The sequence below is a fragment of the Rhipicephalus microplus genome, chromosome 8 (genome assembly GCF_043290135.1).
Source record: "Rhipicephalus microplus isolate Deutch F79 chromosome 8, USDA_Rmic, whole genome shotgun sequence".
Taxonomy (NCBI): domain Eukaryota; kingdom Metazoa; phylum Arthropoda; class Arachnida; order Ixodida; family Ixodidae; genus Rhipicephalus; species Rhipicephalus microplus.
In genome coordinates, this window is record NC_134707.1 from 69,081,025 (window position 1) to 69,105,587 (window position 24,563).

The 24,563-nt window shown below is 44.0% G+C and overlaps 1 protein-coding gene across 1 annotated transcript in view; it reads left to right on the forward strand.

Moving 5' to 3' along the window:
• LOC142768588 (uncharacterized) overlaps positions 1-24,563 on the forward strand; it is an 82,505-nt gene that overhangs the window by 47,894 nt on the left and 10,048 nt on the right. Inside the window, exon 5 of the mRNA XM_075870593.1 lies at positions 3,144-3,347. Within this exon, the coding sequence (XP_075726708.1) occupies positions 3,144-3,347 (204 nt within the window). The remainder of the gene's footprint in view (positions 1-3,143; positions 3,348-24,563) is intronic.

Below are 24,563 nucleotides of genomic sequence, written 5' to 3' on the forward strand. Positions count from 1 at the left end.
GTCTTTTTACAAGTTATTGCATTTCTGGTAAGATATTTTACCACATTTACATTAAAATGTTACACCCTGATTGTTTAGCTCGAGGCTGAGCTAAGGGGAGGGGGGCTTCATGTGTTTATTTGAAGGAAGCAGATAAGGAAGAAAGCTCCCACGGCATATTGAAAATAACATTAGCATAATCTGGACTTTGTTGTGTTTGTAGAGGATGAGTGTATTGCACCTCTCATAATCGTATGGAACGTCTCCCATGACAACCTTGCCAATATGTTACTGTTCCGGAAACTTTTGTGGAGGTGCAATGCTGCACACATATTGGTCCATGTTTCCGCTCCTTCTCACTATTCAAGTTCTTATAACCAGTCATCTAGACATTTAAATGATCTCTATCTGGTACTTTTGCACTCTTTCACTCAGAAGGTTACCTATTTCGACAAAACGTCAGCTTTCAAGAAAACTAGCACCATCTCCCCGAAGAGAACTCTGATGGGATGCAAACGGGCAGAGGTCCGCACGGCGTCTATCCGGTTAGCGAAACTCTGTGTATTCTTCACTAGAGTAAACGTTTGCTTGAAACGCGATAACACTTGAGGTGGGTTAAGTTTTGTTTAGGTGTATTCGGAGATAAACAAGCCAAAACAGTGTTTTTGCTAGACGTGCGGTCGAGCGCTGCAGGTGGTGGAGAGGGTGAAGCAAGAGAGAAGTGTGTGCGAGCGGGCGGATGGACCAGCATCTGTTGGCGCTGCGGAGAGCATGCTGCAGGTGAGGGGAAAGAGACATCAGCATGCACCTTTGAGGGAATCGTGCGAGGACAGCATGACGCAAATGTCCAGGTTCGGCATGACCAACTTCGCACCGCTCCAACACCTGTGGCCAGGAAAACGCGTTGCAGCACGTTCGTATGGACGCACGTACACAGAGCGTTACACACGTCAGTCAACGCGTGTTTGTGACCTGAGCGCCCGCCGACGTTCACTGGCCTTTTGAAAAGCTATCTCCTTCTCCTGTAAACTGAGAGATGGTTGAATAATGCTATGCAGCCGCTCTCTCTAGATAGCGTAGGCCTCCACAATTTCCTCTCCAAGAAGCCGCTGTGATTTTAGATTACTTTTGTCTATTCAAATGTAGCCTTAAAATTGCCTTGATCGTACCTCTTTCAGTGCTGCACTAAGTGGGTGAATAGTAATTCTATTAAAAATTGTGCTGCTACAGACTCATAGTGAGGCATACTATATGCTTTGCACGATATGTGCCTTGCTACATGCATTGGTATTGTGAGAGGAACAAACTGTTTAATATGCTTGAGGGCACATCCAATTTCTAACGCTGCTGAGCCTGCCTTTTCATTGCTAAATTCTGGGCAGATTTGGCTCGCCGTATTTTTCTCGGAGAATACGACATGATATCCGTATTGCCATGCGACGATCTGCATACCGTGCGACTGTCAGTGATCATACGGGACCAGCAGGAGTGAAAAAAGTGGAAAAAAATCCACAACAGCAAATTAGAAGAACTATGGTTATACTCATAAGGATAAGTTAAAGAGTTGCCTATTCTTATATATCCTGTGGTTTACAGTTGCGGAACGACGCGAGCGGCCTCATAAATTTTACCAACACCAAAATCGGTGAGCTAGTATATATTGTTTATACTTGTCTGTTAGCAGAGAGCCCACACATACTTCCTGAAACCGTTCGCAGTGAGAAAAGGGTTCTTGACAGTTATTCAACAAGGCAATCATCACCATAATCATTGAGCCCAAGAAACTGCAAAGAAGACGTTATTGGGCACTTTCATGATGAGGACGAGGATGGTTTTAAGTAAGAGGGAGCCAGGATTTCGAACTGCTGTCCTAGGTATAGCACATCAGTTGGAAATCTTTCATGTTTTCTACTATGAAGTTTACTACAATATTTTGTTTCCTGGATATGGCGACGAGGCTTTTTGAGGCCCTCTTCATGTAGAAAGTAGAGAGTTATTTGTGCGTATATTTCTACTGTTACTGTGTTGAGACTGTGAATAACCTGGTGAGTATACCGAACAACATGACCAGTTGTATGCTGACTTGTAACGCGCTTCATAGACGCAAAAAGTCTCATAACATACGTGACATGTATTTTTCAAGATTTATATCGTGATGACTTAATTGGTTTCACAATGCTTTGATCTTCCACTGTCCGAGTTCGGGTATATTTCAGGTTATGCACGGTACAGGCAGAAAACCTATTCTTCGGTGAATAGATAGATAGCAAGAAGCGGTGAAAATATTTTCACTCCGTAAAATAAACACTATACGGGTCTCCACGAAGCTTCTGTAATAAGAATAAGTTGACAATACATTAAGACGTAAAATCACGGACATGCTCTATTACGCGTCCTGTATAATCAATTTGCTCACCTTGTTATAACTGAAGTTGTATGGCACTTTGATTATGCTGTTTCCACAAGTCATTCACCTGATTCTGGATGTGGGCTACACAAAAGCCTTCTTTTACACTTCTTTCGGTCATACAAGAATTTCAGGGCAATTTTTGTAGAGCCGTGCAAAATGACTGAGGCGATATTAGTCAGGTGTAACTGAAACCCCATGTACAGTGTATGACTGTTGTATGGCGTTTTTTTTTGCGAAAAAAAAAGCGTATTCGCCCTTATGGTTTTAACACGCTCCCCCACAGAAAATAATTCATTTTCTCGCCTCAAAATTAGTTACTTCTAATTTCTATACACTTCACTATTTGCCCTTCATCTTCGCAGTTCAGAGAGCGATCTTTCTCACTTAGCCAAGCAAATGCTACAGCTTTTATAACACCGGTTCTACCACAAAAGACTGAACAAATTTAGATACCTTATCAGCCCTCTGAATTCATGTTATTGAACTTCGCCTCATTTTGTGTTGCCACATTCGATGGGTTTAAATAATGGGTATTTTCACAATGTTCTAACTGAGGTTCACCACGAATTTGGCATGATTTCTGACAATTACAATTGCATAAAAGAAAACTTGTGAAAATAGAGGAATGTTTTACCAATCATTGTCACTTGCACTCTCACTTCCAACAACTAGAAATCATGGTGTTCCTCTAACTTTCTTGCGTGCATCTGTCTACTTTATTTTGGCGTTTCATCTATGACTAAATATCTTGCAGCACGTGATCCTTTTCTTCAAGGCCTTTGGCGCCACGGTCCTCCACCTCGTGGTCAGCAACCTCGTTTGCCGCGACCTCGTGTACCACAACTCCCTCCACTTCAACGAGCGGCTCCTCAGATACCTCCTCTTCCACGTCCTGCTCCACCTAATGTTGCTTTTCCGGCGCCTGTTCCACCACCTCGTGGCCAAGCCCCCAATGTCCGTACGTAACGTGCTTACATACGCGGCTGCCTAAGCGTGTAACCAAGCAAATTATTTTACAAGAGCTTATTTCGATTGTGCGGAGATATGATAAAGATAAAAGTTGGTTAACCATTGCTGAGAGATGTATATTTAGGTAATGTTATTTATCCTATTCGGGTGACTGATAACACTGTCTATTAATCCATTGTGATGGGATCTCTCGAAATTTTTCAATGCATTCGAAAAACAAAAATTTCGGATATATCAAAAATTTTAAGCGTTGTTCTGGCTTACAATCTCCCTCACACGACATTAGTAGCGTAATGTACAAGACTTTGTCTTCTCAGGTATCGTGCTTGATGAAGATTCGGTGACTGATGACTAAGAGATCGAACATATACATCTCTGCACCCATACAAGTTTTCTGGTTACATTGAATAAGATTAAGGGGTCAACATGCTTTGGAGGTGACATGTAATTTTTTCTGAGTTTTGCTATGGTTATAATTTTATTATTCCGGTAGAAACAATATAAACAATCTCGGCTCGTGATTGTGGTCTGCGTCACCGTCACTCACCGGATATATATATATATATATATATATATATATATATATATATATATATATATATATATATATATATATATAAAACAGACAGTAATGCGAAGGAATGTACAGGGGAAGTTATTAGAACCAATGGAATGTAAATAAGAAGAAAAAAAGAGGATGAAAAAATAACCAGACATGAGCAGGAATCGAACCTACGCCCTTAGAATAACGCGTTCGATGATCTAACCACTGAGCTACCACAGCGGCCTTCCCACTGTCCACTTTTTGGGGTTTATAAGTGAATTTATAAATAGGAGTGACTGTCAGCGCCATCTATAAGCCAAGCGACGAGTGTGAACCACTCTTTTATGCGCATGTTTGGCGTCACGTAGCACGTGAACTTATTACGAGTGGGCAGCTGATTAATAGTTCCTCGTATACAACCTAATGACACCAAGTCTACGAGTACGAGACCCTCGTTAAATGAAATAAGGGAAAGAAGTGTATACCTGAGGGCTCATTTTTTCATGTTTTTACACAATAATAATGAGATCTAACAGACAGTAATGCGAAGAAATGTACAGGGGAAGTTATTAGAACCAATGGATGGTAAATAAAAATAATGAAAAGTGGATGAAAAAATAACCAGCCGTGAGCAGGAATCGAACCTACGACCTTCGAATAACACATTCGATGCTCTAACCACAGAGCTACCACAGCGGCCTTCCCTCCATCCACTTTTTGGTGTTTATATGTGAATTTAAAAGTAGGAGTGACAGTCAGCGCCATCTATAAGCCAAGCGACGAGTGTGAACCACTCTTTTATGCGCATGTTTGGCGTCACGTAGCTTGTGAACTTATTACGAGCGGGCAGCTGATTAATAGTCCCTCGTGTACAACCTAATGACACGAAGTCTTCCAGTACGAGACCCTCGTTAAATGAAATAAGGGAAAGAACTGTATACCTAAGGACTCGTTTTTCCGTGTTTTGACACAATAATAATGAGATCTAACAGACAGTAATGCCAAGGCATTTACATGGGAAGTTATTAGAACCAATAGAATGTAAATAGGAAGAAAAAAAAAGTGGATGAAGAAATAACCTGCCGTGAGCAGGAATCGAACCTACGACCTTCGAATAACGCGTTCGATGCTCTAGCCACTGAGCTACCACAGCGGCCTTCCCTCCATCCACTTTTTGGGGTTTATATATGAAAATAGAAGTAGGAGTGAGAGTCAGCGCCATCTATAAGCCAAGCGACGAGTGTAAACCACTCTTTTATGCGCATGTTTGTTTTTTCTGACTGACTCGTACGTGTACACTGTCCTTTCTTGTTTTTTGTTTTCCTTTTTTTCTCCTTTTTTTCTCTTTTTTCCACATGCACATACAATGTGTTTACGTTCGCCTACGACTTGATGACCATTGAAGGGAAACCGACAAAGATTAAAGGTAAAGAGCCAACCGACCCATTAAGGGGAAACCCTTTCTTTACGCACGCCGCACGCCGACCGACCCATTAAGGGGAAACCCATTTTTTACGCACGCCATCACGAACCCTCCCGCCACCGCGTCGACAATTTGGGTGGCCCGACACACGTCGCTAACTGAAGAGCACGTGGTAAGAACCTTATGTGGACATACACGGAAAGTTGGTTTCGTTCTCAGTGCTGCCCCGCCGCGGTGGTCTAGTGGCTAAGGTACTCGGCTGCTGAACCGCAGGTCGCGGGTTCGAATCCCGGCTGCAGAGGCTGCATTTCCGATGGAGGCGGAAATGTTGTAGGCCCGTGTGCTCAGATTTGCGTGCACGTTAAAGAACCCCAGGAGGTCAAAATTTCCGAAGCCCTCCCCTGCGGCGTCTCTCATAATCATATGGTGTTTTGGGACGTTAAACCCCACACATCAATCAATCAATCAATTCGTTCTCAGTGTTGACAGTGGTTCTTCCTCTTTTTTACTTTTTTTCTTTTCTTTCTTTTTTTTCGTCTTTTTTCTTCCCCTTTTTGTTTTTTGTTTTTTGTTTCTTTCTTTTCTTTTTTTAGTTCCCTCTTACTCTCGCAAACATCTTTCAAGGCGAGAGGGACGCGGCAGCTACGAAGTTTGGAAGTTCATGTCAGTATAACTCATCCCTTGATGAAGGGAGGACCCCTCCCGAAACTGTTGAGAAATAAATATATTTATCCTTGTTGACAACGCTTCCGCGTTGCCATATCCCATACCTTCACGAAGACTATCTGTTCCATTCAATGATTACTCTCAATATATATATATATATATATATATATATATATATATATATATATATATATATATATATATTTATATATAAGGGAAAGAAGTGTATACCTAAGGGCTCGTTTTTCCGTGTTTTAACACAATAATAATGAGATCTTACAGACAGTAATGCCAAGGAATGTACAGAAGAAGCTATTAGAACCAATGGAATGTAAATAAGAAGAAAGAAAAGTGGATGAAAAAATAACCAGCCGTTAGCAGGAATGGAACACAAATTATATATATATATATATATATATATATATATATATATATATATATATATATATATAATGTGTGTTTCTGCCTGTGTTTTTGGTATGCTCTCCAGTAGTCGCAAAAACAACGTTTTCTCTGATCTTGTTATAAGGAAGACAGTCGATCGTATAAGACATGCAATTTTGCAAGCAACATAATACGTGTAACATAGCCGGTTCTGTGGTATTTTTATTAAGCTAAGTAAATTGTTTCGTGTGAGTTATTGTAGACAAAACAGAGATGTTTCTGTGGTCACACGGGTCCCTAATCACACACAGTGGGATGGAAGAAACCAGATTGTTCTCAAAACGTATCTGTTTTACCTTGACTTGATCAGTGACCACATTTTTATCCTCAAGCACGGTGTTTATAAGATTTTGGAAAATATTTTATTATTAATATAGTTTAGCAAACTTCAAAAATATGACACATGATCCATATCAAAGAAAAGCGACATATATATTTCACTACTTTATGTATATCAGCTTACATCCTCCGCTATGAAGGCTTTTTCTTGAGTAAGAACAACGTAGCCCTCAATACGTCCATAATTGTTTTTCGCGTTTGAATGTTTTATACGATGAAATATTATTAGCTTTCAACCTTCACGTGCATAGCAACCCAAGTTTGCCAGAAGTCGGGATTGTTTGGGCTCTGACGCATCCCCTTTTTATTGTGCCAACAGTACAAAAAAGTGAAATCCAACGCTCAGCGCATTACATTTCATTAGTAATGGTAGAACTCACCGTCACATCAAGGCCAGCTGAGAGAATTGAGGGGCGTTTTCCATTCAGGAGCCAAATTTCTCACTTGGTGGTCGTTGTACTGTGTGCAGATGTGTATCCATGCAATGAAAGTTTCAGAAAATTTTTCTGATAATATTTTTTGAAAGGTGCGAGCTGTTTATATTTATTCGAAGTTTTTATAGATTGCACCAAGCCTGGTTGAGAATTATGAGCATGGTGGCGTCTCAGATTAGTTCCCGACGAGTCGATTATAACATTGCGACTACTGCTAAATCCGACGCCACGTATTCAATATCATGGTCGGCCTGTACATTCTACGAGCTGCTTGGCCGGCTTATCTAAGAACATAGACCACCTATAACACTTATCCAAGAGCCAAAAAGCAGGAGAGATCTTGTACGCATCTGGGAAGATAGACAAGGGCCTGATAAGTGTGTAAGCGACTCGCCCGTGTATCTTTGTGGGAAAGATCGCAATCACATTTTCAGTTGATAAATGTCTTGGAACTTGTCACGCGGTCATGTTTGTCAATGCGCATGCGTTTAGTTTGTTTCAAGAACGATGGCGTACTTTTCGAATAAACCAGTTTTTATTCGGCGATCGTCCTGTTCACTTCGTTCTCGTGTCTATTTTTTAGCACGCTGCAGTTACAAATTTCCTATATACCGCGCTTTGTCGTGCACTACTACTATATTAATCGGGCATGTTGTGCTAACACAGTTCTAATAATTTCACTGTGCATTTGTTCTTGCGTGAGCATAAGGTTTGCTTGTACACTTTGCTGATTAAGCCAATTTTCTTTTCTCGGCGACGTGTTATTTAGAGTTAGAGGCAACCTAAGTGATTCTACTGAGGACAAAGGCTTGCACAAACCTAATAGTGTCGCCTTCTTTCGTACCACAATGTCTGTTTTTAATTCGTTTTACAAGTCAGATTGTCTTAAGTACTGCGTTTTCCAACCTGCTAAAAGTTTCTCTGTTGTGCCCATTGGCTGCGATATACAAGCTTAGCTCACGTATCATGTCTTCTTTGGCAATGGCATGATCATCGGAGTTTGTCAGCCATGTCGCTTCATCTGCCTGATTGCAAACTTATTCACTGCATTCAGGGTTTCCACCTGTGCCTGTTTGTTTGTGAACTAGAAGCTCTGATTTCTCAGTGGAGAAGGTGAAGCTCGTGCTCTCAAAAAAAAAAACTTTGAACCATGTCGATGGATCTCTGTAGCGCTTGATCTATTTGGCAATTGCATTCCCAAGTCACCCACAAAGTAGTGTCATTTGCTTAAAGGCTATGGTAGAGCCCATCAATTTGTCTTAATTTCACTGGTAACCCTATGAGTGTGAGCTTAAAGCGCAAGGGAGAAATAACTGAGCGAGGAGGAACCGCCGCTGGCCATCTCAGCGGACTCTACTTCTCTCATGGTGATCCTCGCTGTCCTGTTCAAAAGAAAATCATGGACGTAATTGTATGTTCATTTACCGAGTCCTAATTTTATTATTCAGGTGGGCAATAATGAGTGCTTAGCGTTGTCATATGCCTTCTTTATATCTAGCCGTAATATCGATTCAGCAGATGTGGTTATGCTGTCTATTATCTGGTGCTTGACTTGTTCCATGGCATCCTGCGGTGACAGGTTTTTGCTGAAACTCGGCATGGTGTGAGGAATCAGGCAGCGTCTTCGAGAAAGTTTGTTAGTCTTGTCAGAACAACGTTCTGCATGGCCTTACCAACGCACAAACTAAGTGATATTAGCCTTAGATTTCCCAGCTGTAGGCCCTTTCCAGACATGGCGTGGTATCATAACAATTCGATGTGTCGTCTAGTATTTGAAGGGTTTGGTAGTAACCCCATCCATCCCTGGCGGGATTTTATCTTGAGACTGTGCAACGCCACGCGTATTTCAGAAAATGCTATACTCTCTATATAAACTTTTGCTCACACTGCCCTTCTATTCAGAGTGGGGCACGGGTCTCTTTTGATTAGCGTACCTCAACTTCAGTTCGCGCCAGAGTTCATCGTTTGTTCCTTAGTCGTAGTTTTTATCTGATTGTCTTTCACTTATGTATCGTTTTTCCCTCCTTTGGGTCCAGTAGAAAGCCGAGAAGATTGTATGTCTTGATAAATCCTACCAGACTATTCATGCTCTTACACGTCTCTTCCGACAGTGATTTGCAAAGCCGTAACACGTATTTCTCAAATTCTTTATTTAGTTTAGCGATTCGTCTACGTAAAATCTTATTAGGTCGTTGTTCTTTTTATCGGGCTTGTAGGGTGCAGTCAGCCTCCCCCACATGCAGAAGTTCATTGACCAGGACCTGAAGATTCGCATTAGGCGGGACCTCTTGCTGTCGCCGCAACATCCTGCTTCATCATTGTGGTCTACTTTTCGATATCATGGATACTTTGCGAAGAGTTAATCCTATTTTTCTTGCCCTGCCCCAACTTGCCTTACTCTATAGGTTTTAGTAGCTTGCTTTTCAATTTTCATGGTCCTGCATTGGTTTGAATTTCCACAAGGGTGTGAAGGCAGCCCAAAATTCGTTGGTTATCTTCCTATCAAACTTTGGTTATCTTCCTATCACATACGAGATCTGGTGAGGTGTAGGCTTAGAGGGGTCGGTAACGACAGTAAGACCCTCCTGTTGAGCCTCTTTTCATATGTTTTTGCCGCTCAATTTTGTATTTGTAGTCTCACGCTGAATATTAAGTGCTGTCTTTCGCTACGAGGACCACTCGTGTCCGCGCGGAAGCGGTGCTTAAGTGGCGCGCAGCTCTACACATTAAGAGTAAAAAGAATATCCTAGCGGTTCTTTGGGGATACTATCTCAACCAACAAGGGCGGAATCACGTGGGGTTTAACCAGGTGATTTAAAAATTTGTAAGAACAAGAAACGCATTAGTCATGCTTGCACATCGTGGTAAAATGTCGGTCACAGATGAGTACTTGGAACGCACACTTACACACACACCCTTATATATATATATATATATATATATATATATATATATATATATATATATATATAACGGCCCCTCTTCTTCCCCTTAATATATATAGTCATTCGCTTTGTTGGGTTATCTTCTTACTTCCGGCGCTTCATACGTGGCTTCGCGGAACTTGCGGTCTCCACTCCATCAACTCCTCGCAAGGAACGTCCTTTTCAATTGGTATGAAGACTGCGAAAGCGCTTTCACGGCATTGAAGCAAGCCCTCACGTCAGATCCGGCACTGTGCCACTTCGATTTCACCGCACCCACTGTCCTTCACACCGACGCAAGTAGTCATGGTCTTGGTGCGGTACTCTTGCAGCGTGACAAAAACTCACGCGAACGCGTCATTGCTTAACGCAAGTCGTGCTCTTACCGCTCCAGAAAAGAACTACACTATCACCGAGCAGGAGTGCCTTGCTGTTGTTTGGGCAGTGCAAAGATTCCGACCATATCTTCACGGCCGTCATTTTACCGTCGTTACCGACCATAACGCCCTATGTTGGCTTTCATCGCTGGAAAACTTACCGGATCGCCTCGGACGCTGGGCGCTTGGCTTGCAGGAGTATGATTTCGATGTCGCCTACAGATCTGGGAAGAAGCATCAAGATGCTGATGTTTTATCGCGCTGTCCTTTGCCCAGCAAAAGCCACTCACTATCGACACTCCAAAATGACAGCACCTCTCCAATCGCAGCGCTAAGTTCATCACCTGCCACCGTATTCGTCCTTGTTTCACAACAACGTGTCGACCCATACTGCCGCACCATTGTTGACCGCTTGACCGGCTCTACTACCCCTCCAAACGCCAGACTCCGTCGACAACTTAAACAATTTAAGCTTGTCGGTGATGCTTTAAGTCGCTACATTTACCACACCGATGGCAACAAGTGGGTACCCGTCATACCACGTTCTCTGCAACGTGAAGTTCTGGAAACCTCTCTTGATGTTCCAACCACCGCTCATCTAGGCTATCACAAGACTTACGACAAAATACGAAGTCGTTGTTTTTGGCCTGGCCTCTCTTTAGCCGTCGCTAAGTACGTCGCCTCCTGTGTCCATTGCCAACGGCTAAAACGGCCGACAACTGCTCCGGCTGGCTTAATGCAACCACTTCCTTCTTCCGCCTCGCCCTTTGAAGTCGTTGTTATCGACTTGTATGGCCCTCTTCCTATATCATTCAATGGGAATCGCTGGATTATCACGGCCGTCGACCAACTTACCCCGCTACGTAGAAAAAGCTTCTATACCATCTGGGACTGCCGCTGAGATCGCCGATTTCTTTCTTCGCCACATCTTCTTGCGTCATGGCGTTCCATGCATTCTCCTGAGTGATCATGGCAAAGTCTTTCTCTCTTCTATTGTCGAAAAAGTTTTCCGTGCCTCGAACAGTGTTCACAAGACCACTTCTAGCTACCACCCGCAGACCAACGGGTTGACTGAACAGTTTCATCGGACCCTATGGGACATGATTGCCATGTATATTCACCCCAACTACGCGAACTGGGATGCGGCTGCTCAACGGAATACGGCTGCTCAACGCACTACCAGCTTTTCTCCAATTTTTCTCGTCCATGGTCGCTCGACGAGTTTCGCTCTGGATGTATCTTTCCTTTCGGCCCCTGGACCCTTGAAGGCTCCTTTCTCTAAAGAATTTATATCCCGTCTAGCACACTGCCGTCACCAGGCCCGTGTTAACACCGGCCTCTCCAGAGACACTCGAAAATCTCGCTACGGCTCGTCTCGCCGTGTTGAGTTTTTCTCCTGGTGACGAAGTTCTTCTATGGACTCCTGTACGCGTCCCCGGCCTATGCGACAAATTCATCAGTCGCTTAATTGGGACGTACACGGTAGTCGAACATACATATACCATCAATTACCACGTTTCTTCTCTTAGCGCTAATCCTGATCACCGTTGACGAGGAAGAGAGATAGTGCTAGTGCACGTATCTCGTTTAAAGCCTTATGCGCGACGCATTTCATTATACTGTCAAGCAACCAGGCGGCTGCTTTCACCACGCGGGGGAATTAGTGTGAGCACGACAAGCGAATGACTCTTTATTCTCTTTGACAACATCATCACCTGTACATCTTCTTTATCTGTACATATCAACACCAGCGTGATTTAGCTCGAGCCTGGCTGAATTATTCGGTTCCTCACAATATATATATATATATATATATATATATATATATATATATATATATATATATATATATATATATCAGGAAACAAAAAAAGACAAAAAGGGGCAATGAAAAATGAAAATATGAGGTGGACTTCTCCGGCCATCCCCGTTCTATTTTTCTTTCTCCTTTTATTTTATTCTTCTTTTTTTTTTGAAAATTCACCTTGAGGATGCCCGCGGTCTGCGTATTCTTCTTTCCACTAACGTATTGTTCCCGACCAGACGGTGCCACGTGGCTCTGGCGGTTTGGTGTGGAGAAAAGAGTTTTTTAAAGAAGTTTAAGCCTTTAACTACTCAGCGTCTTGTGGACATCTCTTCGTTGAAAGAGGGGCGCCACGTATTGCCACAGAGACTGGAAAGCGGGTGAAATGTCAATTCTGACCCGCTTCTGGATAACGCACGCAGTCGGGTCCTCGCGATTGTTCGCAGTGTTCCTGTTCGGCATGTAACGTTTGGTACACTTGTTTGGACAGTAAGGTAGAAACAGAAACAGACAGCTGCAGTGAGGAAGACTAGTTACACTTGGAAGTATTTTGAGTGGTCCAGTTGCCGTCGCCGCTGAGGTGCCGTGAATTCAGTTATTATTGTCATTATTTTCGTTATTGTGTTCTAATGCTTCAAATACTGTACATGTACCCGGATTCACATTTATTCCTCTACCGAGGGTGTAAATCGGTGGATAAGGTATGAATCTCGTTGTTCACGTTGTCGACTTGGTTTAAATCCCGTTTCTAGGAGTGTTACTGATAGTTTGTCGATTGCACGGTCGAAATGATTGAGATGTTTCGAGAGAGGTACGTTTGGGGCTGATTTCGCATGGGCTCTGTGATCATTGATTGAATCGTAAATGGTGTTTCTGTTTTTCCGATGTATTGTGTACCGCACACGTTGCATTCGAGTAGGTATACCACATCAGAGGAATCGCATGTTAGGTTTTCTCGTATATTATTCGAAAACTTGGGTAGCGTGCTGGTTGCTTTGTCTGTTTCTCGCATCGCTTCATATACAATATGTCATGACTCTGAACAAGATCAGCATGAATAATTAGGGGGAGAAGTATAGATTTGAGAGTGGACAAGTGTGTCTTTGAGGTTTCGTGGTCGTCAGTAAACAACGACAGGAGCAGATGGGAGTGCGCGTTGCAGATGTTGACTTTGATCCAGAACGCTGTAATGTCATTTAAGGATTTTGTTTTTATTGGGGAAGCTACTGCTGTAAGTTAAGCATAGGTTTGTCTGTTGTGGGTCTTCTTGCGGTGGTCGCTTCGTAAGTAAATCATCATGCTTCAGTTTTCTCGCTGTCTGAACGGCGTCATCAATGACAAATGGGGGTATTTTTGTTTATCGAGCATAAGTTTTAGCCTCTGTGAGGTGGTGTCAAAATCAGCGTCTCGTGCGCATATTTGCTGAAACTGGTGAGCCTGGCTGAATAGAATACTGTTTTTACATGGGTGATCGATTTGGTAATGGAGGCTTTGTTGTCGATATGTTGGTTTGCGATATAGGGTTGTGGAAAGCTTGTCTTCTTTTACCGTTATGGTAACATCAAGAAAATTCACGGTTGCTTGCGAGTACGTGTGTGTGAAGTGTATGTTTGGATGTGCAGCGTTGTAAGTATCGATAAAGTTGGGAAGTTCATCCTCTCTGTGGATTCAAATAAGAAAGATGTCGTCTATCTATCTTCTGTTCTAGAGTGGTTTCAAGAAACTTTCTGCAAGAAATTTGGAGTCTAGCTTTCTCATTAATATGTTGGCGAAATTGGTTGCAATTTTGATGCCCATAGCAGTCCCGCTGATTTGTCGAAAATACTCTTGGTTATATTCAAATAAACATATTTCTAGGACTGTCCTCGTCAAAGTTAAGATAGCAGAGAAATCGGGGTTGTCAGGTTATCTGTTATCTGTGTACGTGTTTTGTAATGCAGCTGTACCATCATCGTAAGAAATGTTTGTATACAATGTGGACACATCAAGAGTAACCAAGTACAAGTTTTTCGGCCCGCACAGATCTGCAATGTTTCGAAGAAATTGTGTGGTGTCTTTTAAGTAAGACGCGAGGGTGCATGCAATGAGGCTTATTATTTTGTTTGCATACCCTGATATGGGCTCCGTCTTGTACCTATGCCTAATAAGGTTGGTCTACCTGGGTTGGCGAGTTTATGAACTTTCGGAAGATTGTAGAAGCGAACTGGATGAGGGAATGCTGCTCGCAATAGCTTGTGGTCAATGCTAGTTATCTTTTGTGCATCCAACAGTTTCTTTAGTTTTGTTGATAAGATGCGTTTGTATTCATCTGTCCCGTCACCTGGTAGGCGTTCGTAAAATATCGAGTCGGCTAGTTGGGGGTATGCTTATTGTAAGTAGTTGTTTGTATTAGGTACTACAACTACTCCTCCGTTGTCAGCAACTTTTATTCTTATGTCTGTCCTAGATGCTCGATATCTCATTCTCATTTTTTTATATATGTCAAGTTTTCTCGCTTTCCTTTATGTATGTGTTATTCATGTACAATAGCTTTTTGTACTGTGGTGATATAAAGGGACAGACACTTGTTTCGATTACTGTTCTGTATTCAATCATTTGTTTTACGACGTTGAATTGTTTTTGGTTAGAAGACCTGCCCAGAAAATATTCGAGCAACCTCAAGTTTCTAGCGAATTTGTCGAGGTCTCGGAGCAACTGGACTTCTTTAAAACATTTTGTGTTTAAGCAGAAGCTTAGTCTTTTAGATTGTAGTTTTTCTTATTCGGGTGACAAACTTGTGTTTGACAGGTTTACAATCACAGTGTCACCGGGTTTCTTCATAAATGGGTGCTCATTTGTACCGTTAGTGGTTTCTTGGTTGGTGTTGTAGTGATATTAAATCATCTCAGGAAACGCGGGGTCGGGGAAACAGTCTCTTTTGAGTTTATCAATTTTTGTGGTCATGATGGCTTGGTATTTATTCTGTTTGAACACTGTTAACACGTTCATTTCCTCGTTCAAGAAGGTGTAGCGGAGAATGGTGTTGGTCATAGCGACCAGTTTCTTTACCTGCTTATCACTGTGATTGAGAGGGATTTCTGGCTATTTAAGAGATGCCTCGAGGAGGAATTTTTTCGAATATTTTTGACTCACGCGTCTGTGTCGATACTACAACGGTCGCTCTTTCGTACCTAACCTGTGACGTAAGAAGGCAGGGACGGCTAGGAGAAGTAGATAGATACTCGCAGGGCGCGGGTTCGAATCCCGGCTGTGGCGGCTGCATTTTCGATGGAGGCGGAAATGTTGTAGGCCCGTGTGCTCAGATTTGGTTGCACGTTAAAGAACCCCAGGTGGTATAAATTTCCGGAGCCCTCCTCTACGGTGTCTCTCATAATCATATAGTGGTTTTGCGACGTTAAACCCCACATATCTATCTAGGAGAAGTAGACGAGGAAGAAGTGCTTATGAAATAAGCGTGGCGTATGAGCCAAGCCACGTCGCCCGTTCATCATAGCGTCACACGAGTGGGCAGGATGAAGACCTCGCCGCCACTTCATCAGCCGGCCATCATCATCGAAGACATCAGCGAGACGCAGTGACGCAACGCGGACCACAGAAGTGCATCACCACTGGACACCGTTGCAACCATTATGATGGAACCATCGACGGACCTTCCCATCCCCAAGTACACCGGTACAGCGGACGATGCACCTGTACAGGACTGGTTCGACCTGTTCGAGCTCCACGCTACCACTGCATCATGGTCGGAACGGGATATCATCATCAACTTTACCGGCTACATCTCTGGTGAGGCTTTTAAATTCTACCTAACTCACATATTTCAAAATGACGAGTCATGCAAAAAGATTAAATTAGAAATGACCATCTGATTTTAAGAATACAATGACGACTATGACAAAGACTCGCTTATAAACAACTATCCACAGGCAATCGCACTCGGCTGTCAATTTCACAAGCAGTCTTTAAGCTTATGAACGCCCAGCATGAGTCGTCCACTGCCACAACGCAAAGTGGAACTTCAGTACACTGACAACCGGTGACCAAGCGTATTTCGGGAAAACCACAACCATCACGCGGGTTCCTGGTTTACACGCAAGACGGCACTTTCAGAATCATCGCTTCAGCATATGACACGAGACGTTGCTCAACCACTTGATGCTTCCTATCCTATCTCGCGTATATGGCCCGCCACCCAGTTTTACATCACGTGGCTCCTCAGGTGCTCGTAACGCTAACCGTCTGCCTCGTAAAAACACCGTGTTCAGAAAAGGTGAATCATTGACGCATCGGGAAAATACCCAACCACGCCATGACGACTCGAAAATGTGTTTTTCATCACAAGACTTTATTTCTATGGCTAAGCAGGCTGTGCAGTTCGAACCTAATAATGCCACGTCACCTATGGTATTCCCATCCAGTGCTCACAGCTCCAAGAACCGAAACAATGCAGAAGTACTACATACATCAAGCGTCACACGCAGCTGTCTGTCAGAAGCATTCATACTGGACCACCTTACCGAAGCTTTTGAAGAGCATGCAAGCAATGATGGCGCATTATCAACTATGCCCGATAAGCAAGACACCATTTCACCATGCATCAGCTGTCTACAGGACGCATCAAACCTCGAAGGAAATGAATGCCCAATTACAGAAGGGGTGCCACTACAGCCATCTCCTGAGCAGCACCAGCAAAGCAAGCAAAGCCAAGTACATAAACTCAAGAGACAACGAAAGAGACTGCAACGAGGGCATCGAAGAACGCAAAATTCAACGGAAGTGCCCTCACCAATTGAAGAACACCGGAGAATAAGATCCCGAAACGAAAAAGCAATTCAAGACGTCAGACACTTTCGCACAAAGAAAAGACACCAGGGACACTCCCTGCCTCAGCTATTACACCAACTGCACCACCAGAGAAAACGCCGAGAAAGACGCAGAAGCACTGCTTGCACACCGCAAGCACTCAGTCACTTCGTCACAGTCTGTCAAAAAGCACGAAACAAGAAGCACTGGGGTGGCACCATTCACGACGACAAATACAACCCCGACGACATCCAATTTTCAAATGCTACAGGCACTCCCAACCTTGTCCGCTCCTCACAAAAACTCAACCGATGTCATCACCAGTTCAGATTTCTAGGGTGTGGTTATGCCATCCAGGACGCAACAGTCAAGCTCGTCCACCAGAGTCGTCATAGAAATCACCAGACTGCTCCCTCAGCCTTGAAGATTCAGTGAGATTATGAAACTCCGTCGGGACGTAAAACTGTGAACTTGGCCATTGTTTTGTTTATTCTCTTCTTCAATTTGTTGTAGTTTGTAACCAGTGCCATCTTTCGGGGGGAGGGGGAATCCTGTGACGTGAGTAGGCAGGGATGGTTAGGAGAAGTAGATGAGGAAGAAGTGCTATGAAACAAAGCATGGCGTATGAGCCAGGCCACGTCACCCGTTCATCATGGCGTCATATATATATATATATATATATATATATATATATATATTTATATATATATATATATATGTATATATATATATATATATATGTATATATATAGAGACAAATTGACACACCACCTGATTGTTGCCAGATTGTTCTATTATCTGACTTCTTTTCTCTGCCGCTCCCGAAATAGTGTGAGCACTTACTGTGTAGTTCATCATCTTCACCGGCGCATCATACAAATCATCATGATCATCATCATCACCGTAGTCTCTCGCCGCGTGCTCGGTTGCTAACTCCCGCGTCTGTGTCAAAAATACAACGGTTGCTCCTTCGTACCCAACGTTGTCTTACAAGTGGTGGGGTGTGCTGTGATTCCAAAGTTCTCGTACTCTACCTGTCACTCCTTGAGCTCCGGTCTGGTCGACAGTTATGCTTGCCAACAGTGATGGCGCAAAATGCCCCAACCCGGCCGCCTTCTTCCCACCACCCACTCAGCCTTCTGGGCCTCACTACACCGTGAGTTCACCATAACGAAACCCTCCTGCATATCACGGCCTTCACGGAGAAGATGTCGAAGAGTGTCTCGATAATTACGACAGAACAACCGCTTGTAATCATTGGGACGAAGCCAACAAACTGCGCTACGTCACCATTTACTTCAAAAAGGTCGATAAGACATGATTCTGCCGCTATGAACACGACTTTCCCTATTGGGCTACATTCAAGATGCAACACCGGCAGATTTTTGGCACGCCTGCAGGATGCTCTGAAGCAGCCAAACAGAAACTCGTCACCCACATTCAAGGGTCGGACGAATCCTATAAATCCTATATTGAAGACGCACTGGCTCTTTGCCGTCGAGCCCGTAGTCCCATTACGGAAGCCGACAGCATCCATCATCTTCTGATAGGCGTAAACTCTGTCACTTTCACTGCCCTCATAATTCAGCCCCCAATTCAATTTATGACGTCCTCACTACGTGCAAACGCATATACGCGCTATATTCCGTGCGCCTTCCACAGGCCTTCTGTGACACTCATTTTACTGGGTAGCATGAGCTGCGGGCTCTAATTCCCACCTTATTGATAGAGAAACTTCAAAGCTTTGTTCCTGCCAGCTGACCTGCTTCATCTGTCTGCTCACCTCCTCCTAACTTGCGGCCATTTATCAAAGATGAATTGACGTCAATGAAGACTGTCGCACATGCCCCACCCCCCACGTCATTACATGTACCCACGTATGCTGATGCCGTCTCACGGCCTCCTTCGCCAAGCCCACCTGTACCTGTGGACGTCGTATACGACCATTTGAATGAGATGGCAGCAAAAGCACCACTACAACCACACTTCCCTGGCTGGCGCCCAACGCGCACCGTTAGCTACTATTGTGGCATACGAGGACCCATTTGCCGTTTTTGCCGCTGGAACCAGCTAGATGGACGACGAGGTTACTCTTCGTACGAGAGTGACCGTGCCGCTAGGTCCGGACCCTGAGTTCCAGGAACCCACATTCTCTCGTCAAGACCTTCGCCTTTGCCTCCTTCGTCCCATGGTCACCCTCGTTCTTCCCGCGCAACCCGGCGTCGTTAACCCTTTCCCTACCACAAAACTACTTCGCCTTTACGTTCTGCCCTGAAGCCCCTTGACAGCAACTCGGAAACCGAAAAGCTGCAGTTTTTGGAGGAAAACGTACGTGTCTTCGAAGTGTCACAATTTCTCCTGTGCGCCCTGCAAACTTACTGATTCTTTGTGTAAAAGACAATTCGGCTGACGCGCTCGTGGACACGGGAGCCGCCATATCAGTCATTGATCGTGAACTATGTCATTGTCTACAAAAAGTGCAAACTCTATATGTTGTTCCTTGTTGAGCTTAGCATATTAGACAATGCACTGTTCATGGTATGATCAACGGAATTCGCCATCATATACAACTTGCTGTATTTTCTTCAATTCAATTCAATTGAATTCAATTCAATTTTATTTCATCCCAAGGATGAGGGCAGGCTCGGGAGAAAAGTGACGTTTTGTCACTTGAGGAGAACCCGAGCCTCCCTAATACATGGCAAGCAACGTGGACATGGGTGAAGAAACATAGGCCATGAACATATAGGCAACGAACATAAGCCATGAGATGTTTAGCGCAGTACAAGTCGGAAGATGCACGTACAGTAATGCTATATACAGAGACTAATATGCGTAAGTAGTTCGGCACAAATTCCGAAGTACAATGCAAAATATGACGGAATACAGAATACTATATATATGACAACAATGCTATGCATAGAAATTGCGTGTACACACATTCACATAAATATACACACACATATGGAGATGCATATACAGACACATATATATATACACATACATACACACATATACATATATACACATATATATATACATATATATATATATATACATATATATATATATATATATACGCACATATATATACACATATATATACACACACATATACATATATACACATATATATACACACACATATACATATATAGAGAGTTCCATGAATGCCTGGACCACCATTTTCTCAATTTTCACGATAAAAGCACTTCCCTAATGTCACGTGCACTGCATTTCTCAAGGATTATTTTCGCCTCCAGTAATTTATTTAATAACAAAGGAACACTAAAACATAACATTTGTCGCCCCAAATTTGTTCTTCATGTGCTCATCCAAATATATTGGGCTGGCACTTTCTGTCAGCTGCCTCCGCTGCAGATTTTGTACTGTGCCTGGCCCGAGAACGGATCCTCACCATTAGGTCGAGCGATACCATTGGTGGTGACGCAAGTTGTCTCTGATCAGCGCTGCATTTCCCGAGGAATCACCATCGCCTGTTTTTTTAGTGTGGTTTCCGGGTGGTCATGTCAGTCTCACCACCTACAACATGACAACAGAGCCCCAACTACACCGGGAGGGGTCTACTGTTGCCAGCCTTATTGACATAGCACCGGTATGTGTCGTCACTGTATCGTCTCTGTCGTCAGTCACTCAGTGTACGCCACCAGGAGGCTCAGCTGGTGTTTTTAAAGCCACTTTGAGTCCGTATCTTACTCCAACTCAAGCTAATGACCTAACGATCATTTTATAGAAGCACCAGAGTGGTTTGGACGTTTGTTCAAATGGCTTCGGTCAAACTACAGCGGCCTCACATCACATCGTCACAGACGGGTTTCGTCTCAATCGCCATCATGTGCCACCTTCAGAAGGAAACGTTATCGAGGAACAAGTCAATACCATGCTCGCACGCAATGTTATCAGGCCATCAGCAAGCCATTGGCCTTCTCCTCTTGTCCTGGTTAAGAAAAAGAATGGATCAGTGCGATTTTGTGTTGATTACAGGGCACTGAACACAATTACCAGGGATAGTGTATGTCCTATTCCTTGGATCGACAATGCGCTAGACATCTTACAGGGAGCAGCATAATTTTCAAGCCTCGACCTGTGATCTGGCGACTTGAAGATCCCGATGCTTGAGTCTGACAAAAAGACACAGCGTTGGCTGCCCCTGATGACCTCTTCGAATCCAATGTGATTCCTTTTTAGGCCCTGCATAGCCCTTGCCATATTTAAGTGGCTGATTGATACGGTATTGCGAGGCCTAAAATAGAAGATCAGTCTTTGTTAACTTGACAACATCGTCACCTACTTATCCAGCTTCTCACAACACCTTGAGCGCCTAGACGAAGTGTCCACATATCTAGCCAAAGCCGGTCTCCAGCTAAATACCACATGCCTAATTGCGAGCGGCAGCATCGAAGCGTTAGTCCACGTCAGCAAGCTTGCCATCGAACCTCATCCCGACAGCGTGGCCGCTGTGTTGCCCTTTCCTAGGCCCACCACGCTAAAAGACCTTCGCTGCTTCCTCAGCTTAGCCCCTTCCGCTGGTTTGTCCGTAATTTCGCCACTACCGTGGATCATTTTCACAAACTCCTGACCACCAGTGCATCTTTCATTTAGACTGATGACTCTGAAGCTGCTTTCCAGACCATTAAGCGATACCTTACGTGTGGACCAGTTTCTCGCCATTTTGATCCCACAGCCCCTAATATATTACACAGTGACGCAAGTGGGCATGCGATTGGTGCTGTCCTGCTGCAGCATCACCAGTCTTTGCAGGGGCATGTCGTGACTTACGTGAGCCATACTCTCTCTTCGGCCGAACGAAATACAGCATCACTGAACAAGAATCTCTGGCTATCTTGTGATCCGTCCAAAAACTTCACCGCTATTTTTTGACCACCGCTTCACGATCATCACGGATCATTGTGTGCTCTGTTAGTTGTTCTCTTAAAAGAACTTGTCACGACGCCTCGGCCGTTGGGTGCTCCGGCTGCAGGAGTACAGTGTCACATACTGTCCGGGTCGAAAACGCCAGGATGCCGTCAGTTTGTCACACTTCCTCTGTTGCATATCTACCTGCTGTGCAGCACCTCCCAGCCAAGAGACCACGCAGATGACCAGTCTTTGTCCTGTTCAGTTCGCTGCACCGAATAACGTTCTTCAGTCCACCGACCTCACCTCGCTCCAACGTGCAGACACGTACTGCCGTAAAGTCTATGATCGCCTCACCGACTTTTCCCGTGCTCCAAACAGCCGCCTACAACGACAACTCACGCGTTTCAAACTTCATGATGGAGCGCTATATCGGCCAATTCACCATCTTCTCGGTAACTTATGGGTCCCGGTCATGCCTCGCTCACTTCCACTCCGAGTTTGAGAAGTCTTTCATGACGACCCGATGGTTAGACACTTGGGTTTTCGTAAAACCTACGATCGCCTCAAGACTTTCTGCTTATGGCCTGGCCTCTCCCTTAGTGTTTCCAAGTACGTCACTTCCTGTTCATCATTTCATTACCGAAAACGCTCATCTCTTCCCAACGGCCCTCTACAACCTCTCCCGTGCCCATCCACTTTCTTCAAGTTGGTTGGTATAGACCTATACGGACCCCTTCGGCTTACCCCCGCCGGGCACCGCTTGATTGTTACTGCCGTACACTCATTTTATTCATAATGTTGAGACGGCAGCTTTTTCTTCTGGCGCTGCCTCTGACGTGGCCGACTTTGTTTTGCATCTCGTTATTTTGCGCCACGGCACCCCTCGTGTTCTCCAGGGTGACTGTAGCAAGATATTTCTTTCTCATGTGCTCGCTGAAGTCCTACAGGCCTCTGACACTATCCATAGGAGTACCTAGGCACACCATCTGCAAACAAATACTCTCACTGATTATTTTTAAAGAACTATGTCCGACATGATCTATATGTATGTGCAGCCCGATCACAAGAACTGAGACACAGTACTACCTTTTGCCACGTTTTCCTATAACACTGCCATTCAACGCACTACGAGTTACAGCCCGTTTTTTCTTGTGTATGGCTGTCCACCATCTTTCCGTCTTGACACCAGCTCCTTGTTCACGGCCTCTGTCTCATCTGCGGCCATTCCAGAAGAGTTCGCTGCTAGTGTCAACCACTGCCACACAATCGCCTGTGCTAACAGCTCTACCCCTCAGGCCCAGCGAAAAGTTTGTTGTGATACGACACGTCGAGTTGTGTCATTCTACCGAGGCGACAGAGTGCTCCTCTGGACACCTGTTGGCACACGCCACCTCTGTAAAAAATACGTTCACAGATATCTGGGTCCTTACGCCGTGCTTGAACAAACATCGGCCGTGGATCATGCACCATATAGAGTCCAACTTCCTTCCATTTTGTGATATCAACCTTTAATTTATAGACGGTACCTCGACAATATATTCATGATTTGGACACATTCGAATACAAACTGCTCAAATTCATACAGACATTTAACCAAGTACACCCAAGCATTTATTTACACACTCCCACTCCAACACTGAATTAAGTTTTCTTGATGTACTTATTCGAATGAATGATGGTGCGTTGGTAAGTAGTATATACAGAAAACCATGGACAGGCAACAATACCTTCACTTAAAAATCTGCCATCCAAGACACAGCAAGACCAGCATTTTCTATTCCAGGGCAGACAGATTTCGATGAATCTGCTCCCGCGCCGAGGACTCCCAGAAAAACAGCACACATATGCGCGAAGTACTCCTTCATCAAGAATACCCCTCCGCTGTCAATGATGGCGCCATTAAAAAGTGGAAAATCTGGACGGCCAGACTCTTCTACACCACCAAAAAGTTGCCGACTAGCACCGTAACAAACCTTTGCTATATCCTTTCACGAGAAACCCACCTAACATGAGCAAGGTCTTAAGAAAACACTTTAACATTTTGGAATAAAGCGTGTGACTATCCGAAATATTCACATCTCCTCTTTGGGTGGTATACAGGCGGCCGAAATGTGTAAGAAATCATTTGATAAAGTAAAAATAGGCGTGAAACCTCTAACAGGGTGTCGCCCTTGCGGAAAAAGCAGATGCAAAGTATGCAAACACATGAAGACAACGACACGGCGGAAAGCACCCACTCAGATTTTAAGCACAGGATTGGAGGTACACTGTACTCTGACTCAGATAACGTCATATACCTTCTGGAGTGTGCGGAGTGTAACATGCAATACGTGGGCCAGACAGACACATAAGTTAAAATTAAATTCAACAACCATCGGGCGCATGTACGTTTTCTGCCAGGCCTTCCGCTTTTAAAACACAGTACTATAAAAGACCACAGCTTTGATGACATCAGGGTTACACTATTGGAAAGCCATTTTCGAACAATAAGTGAGCGGGAACAACGGCAATCTTTCTTTATCTGCAAATTTAACACAATAAAAAACTAAATAAATGAACATCCAGG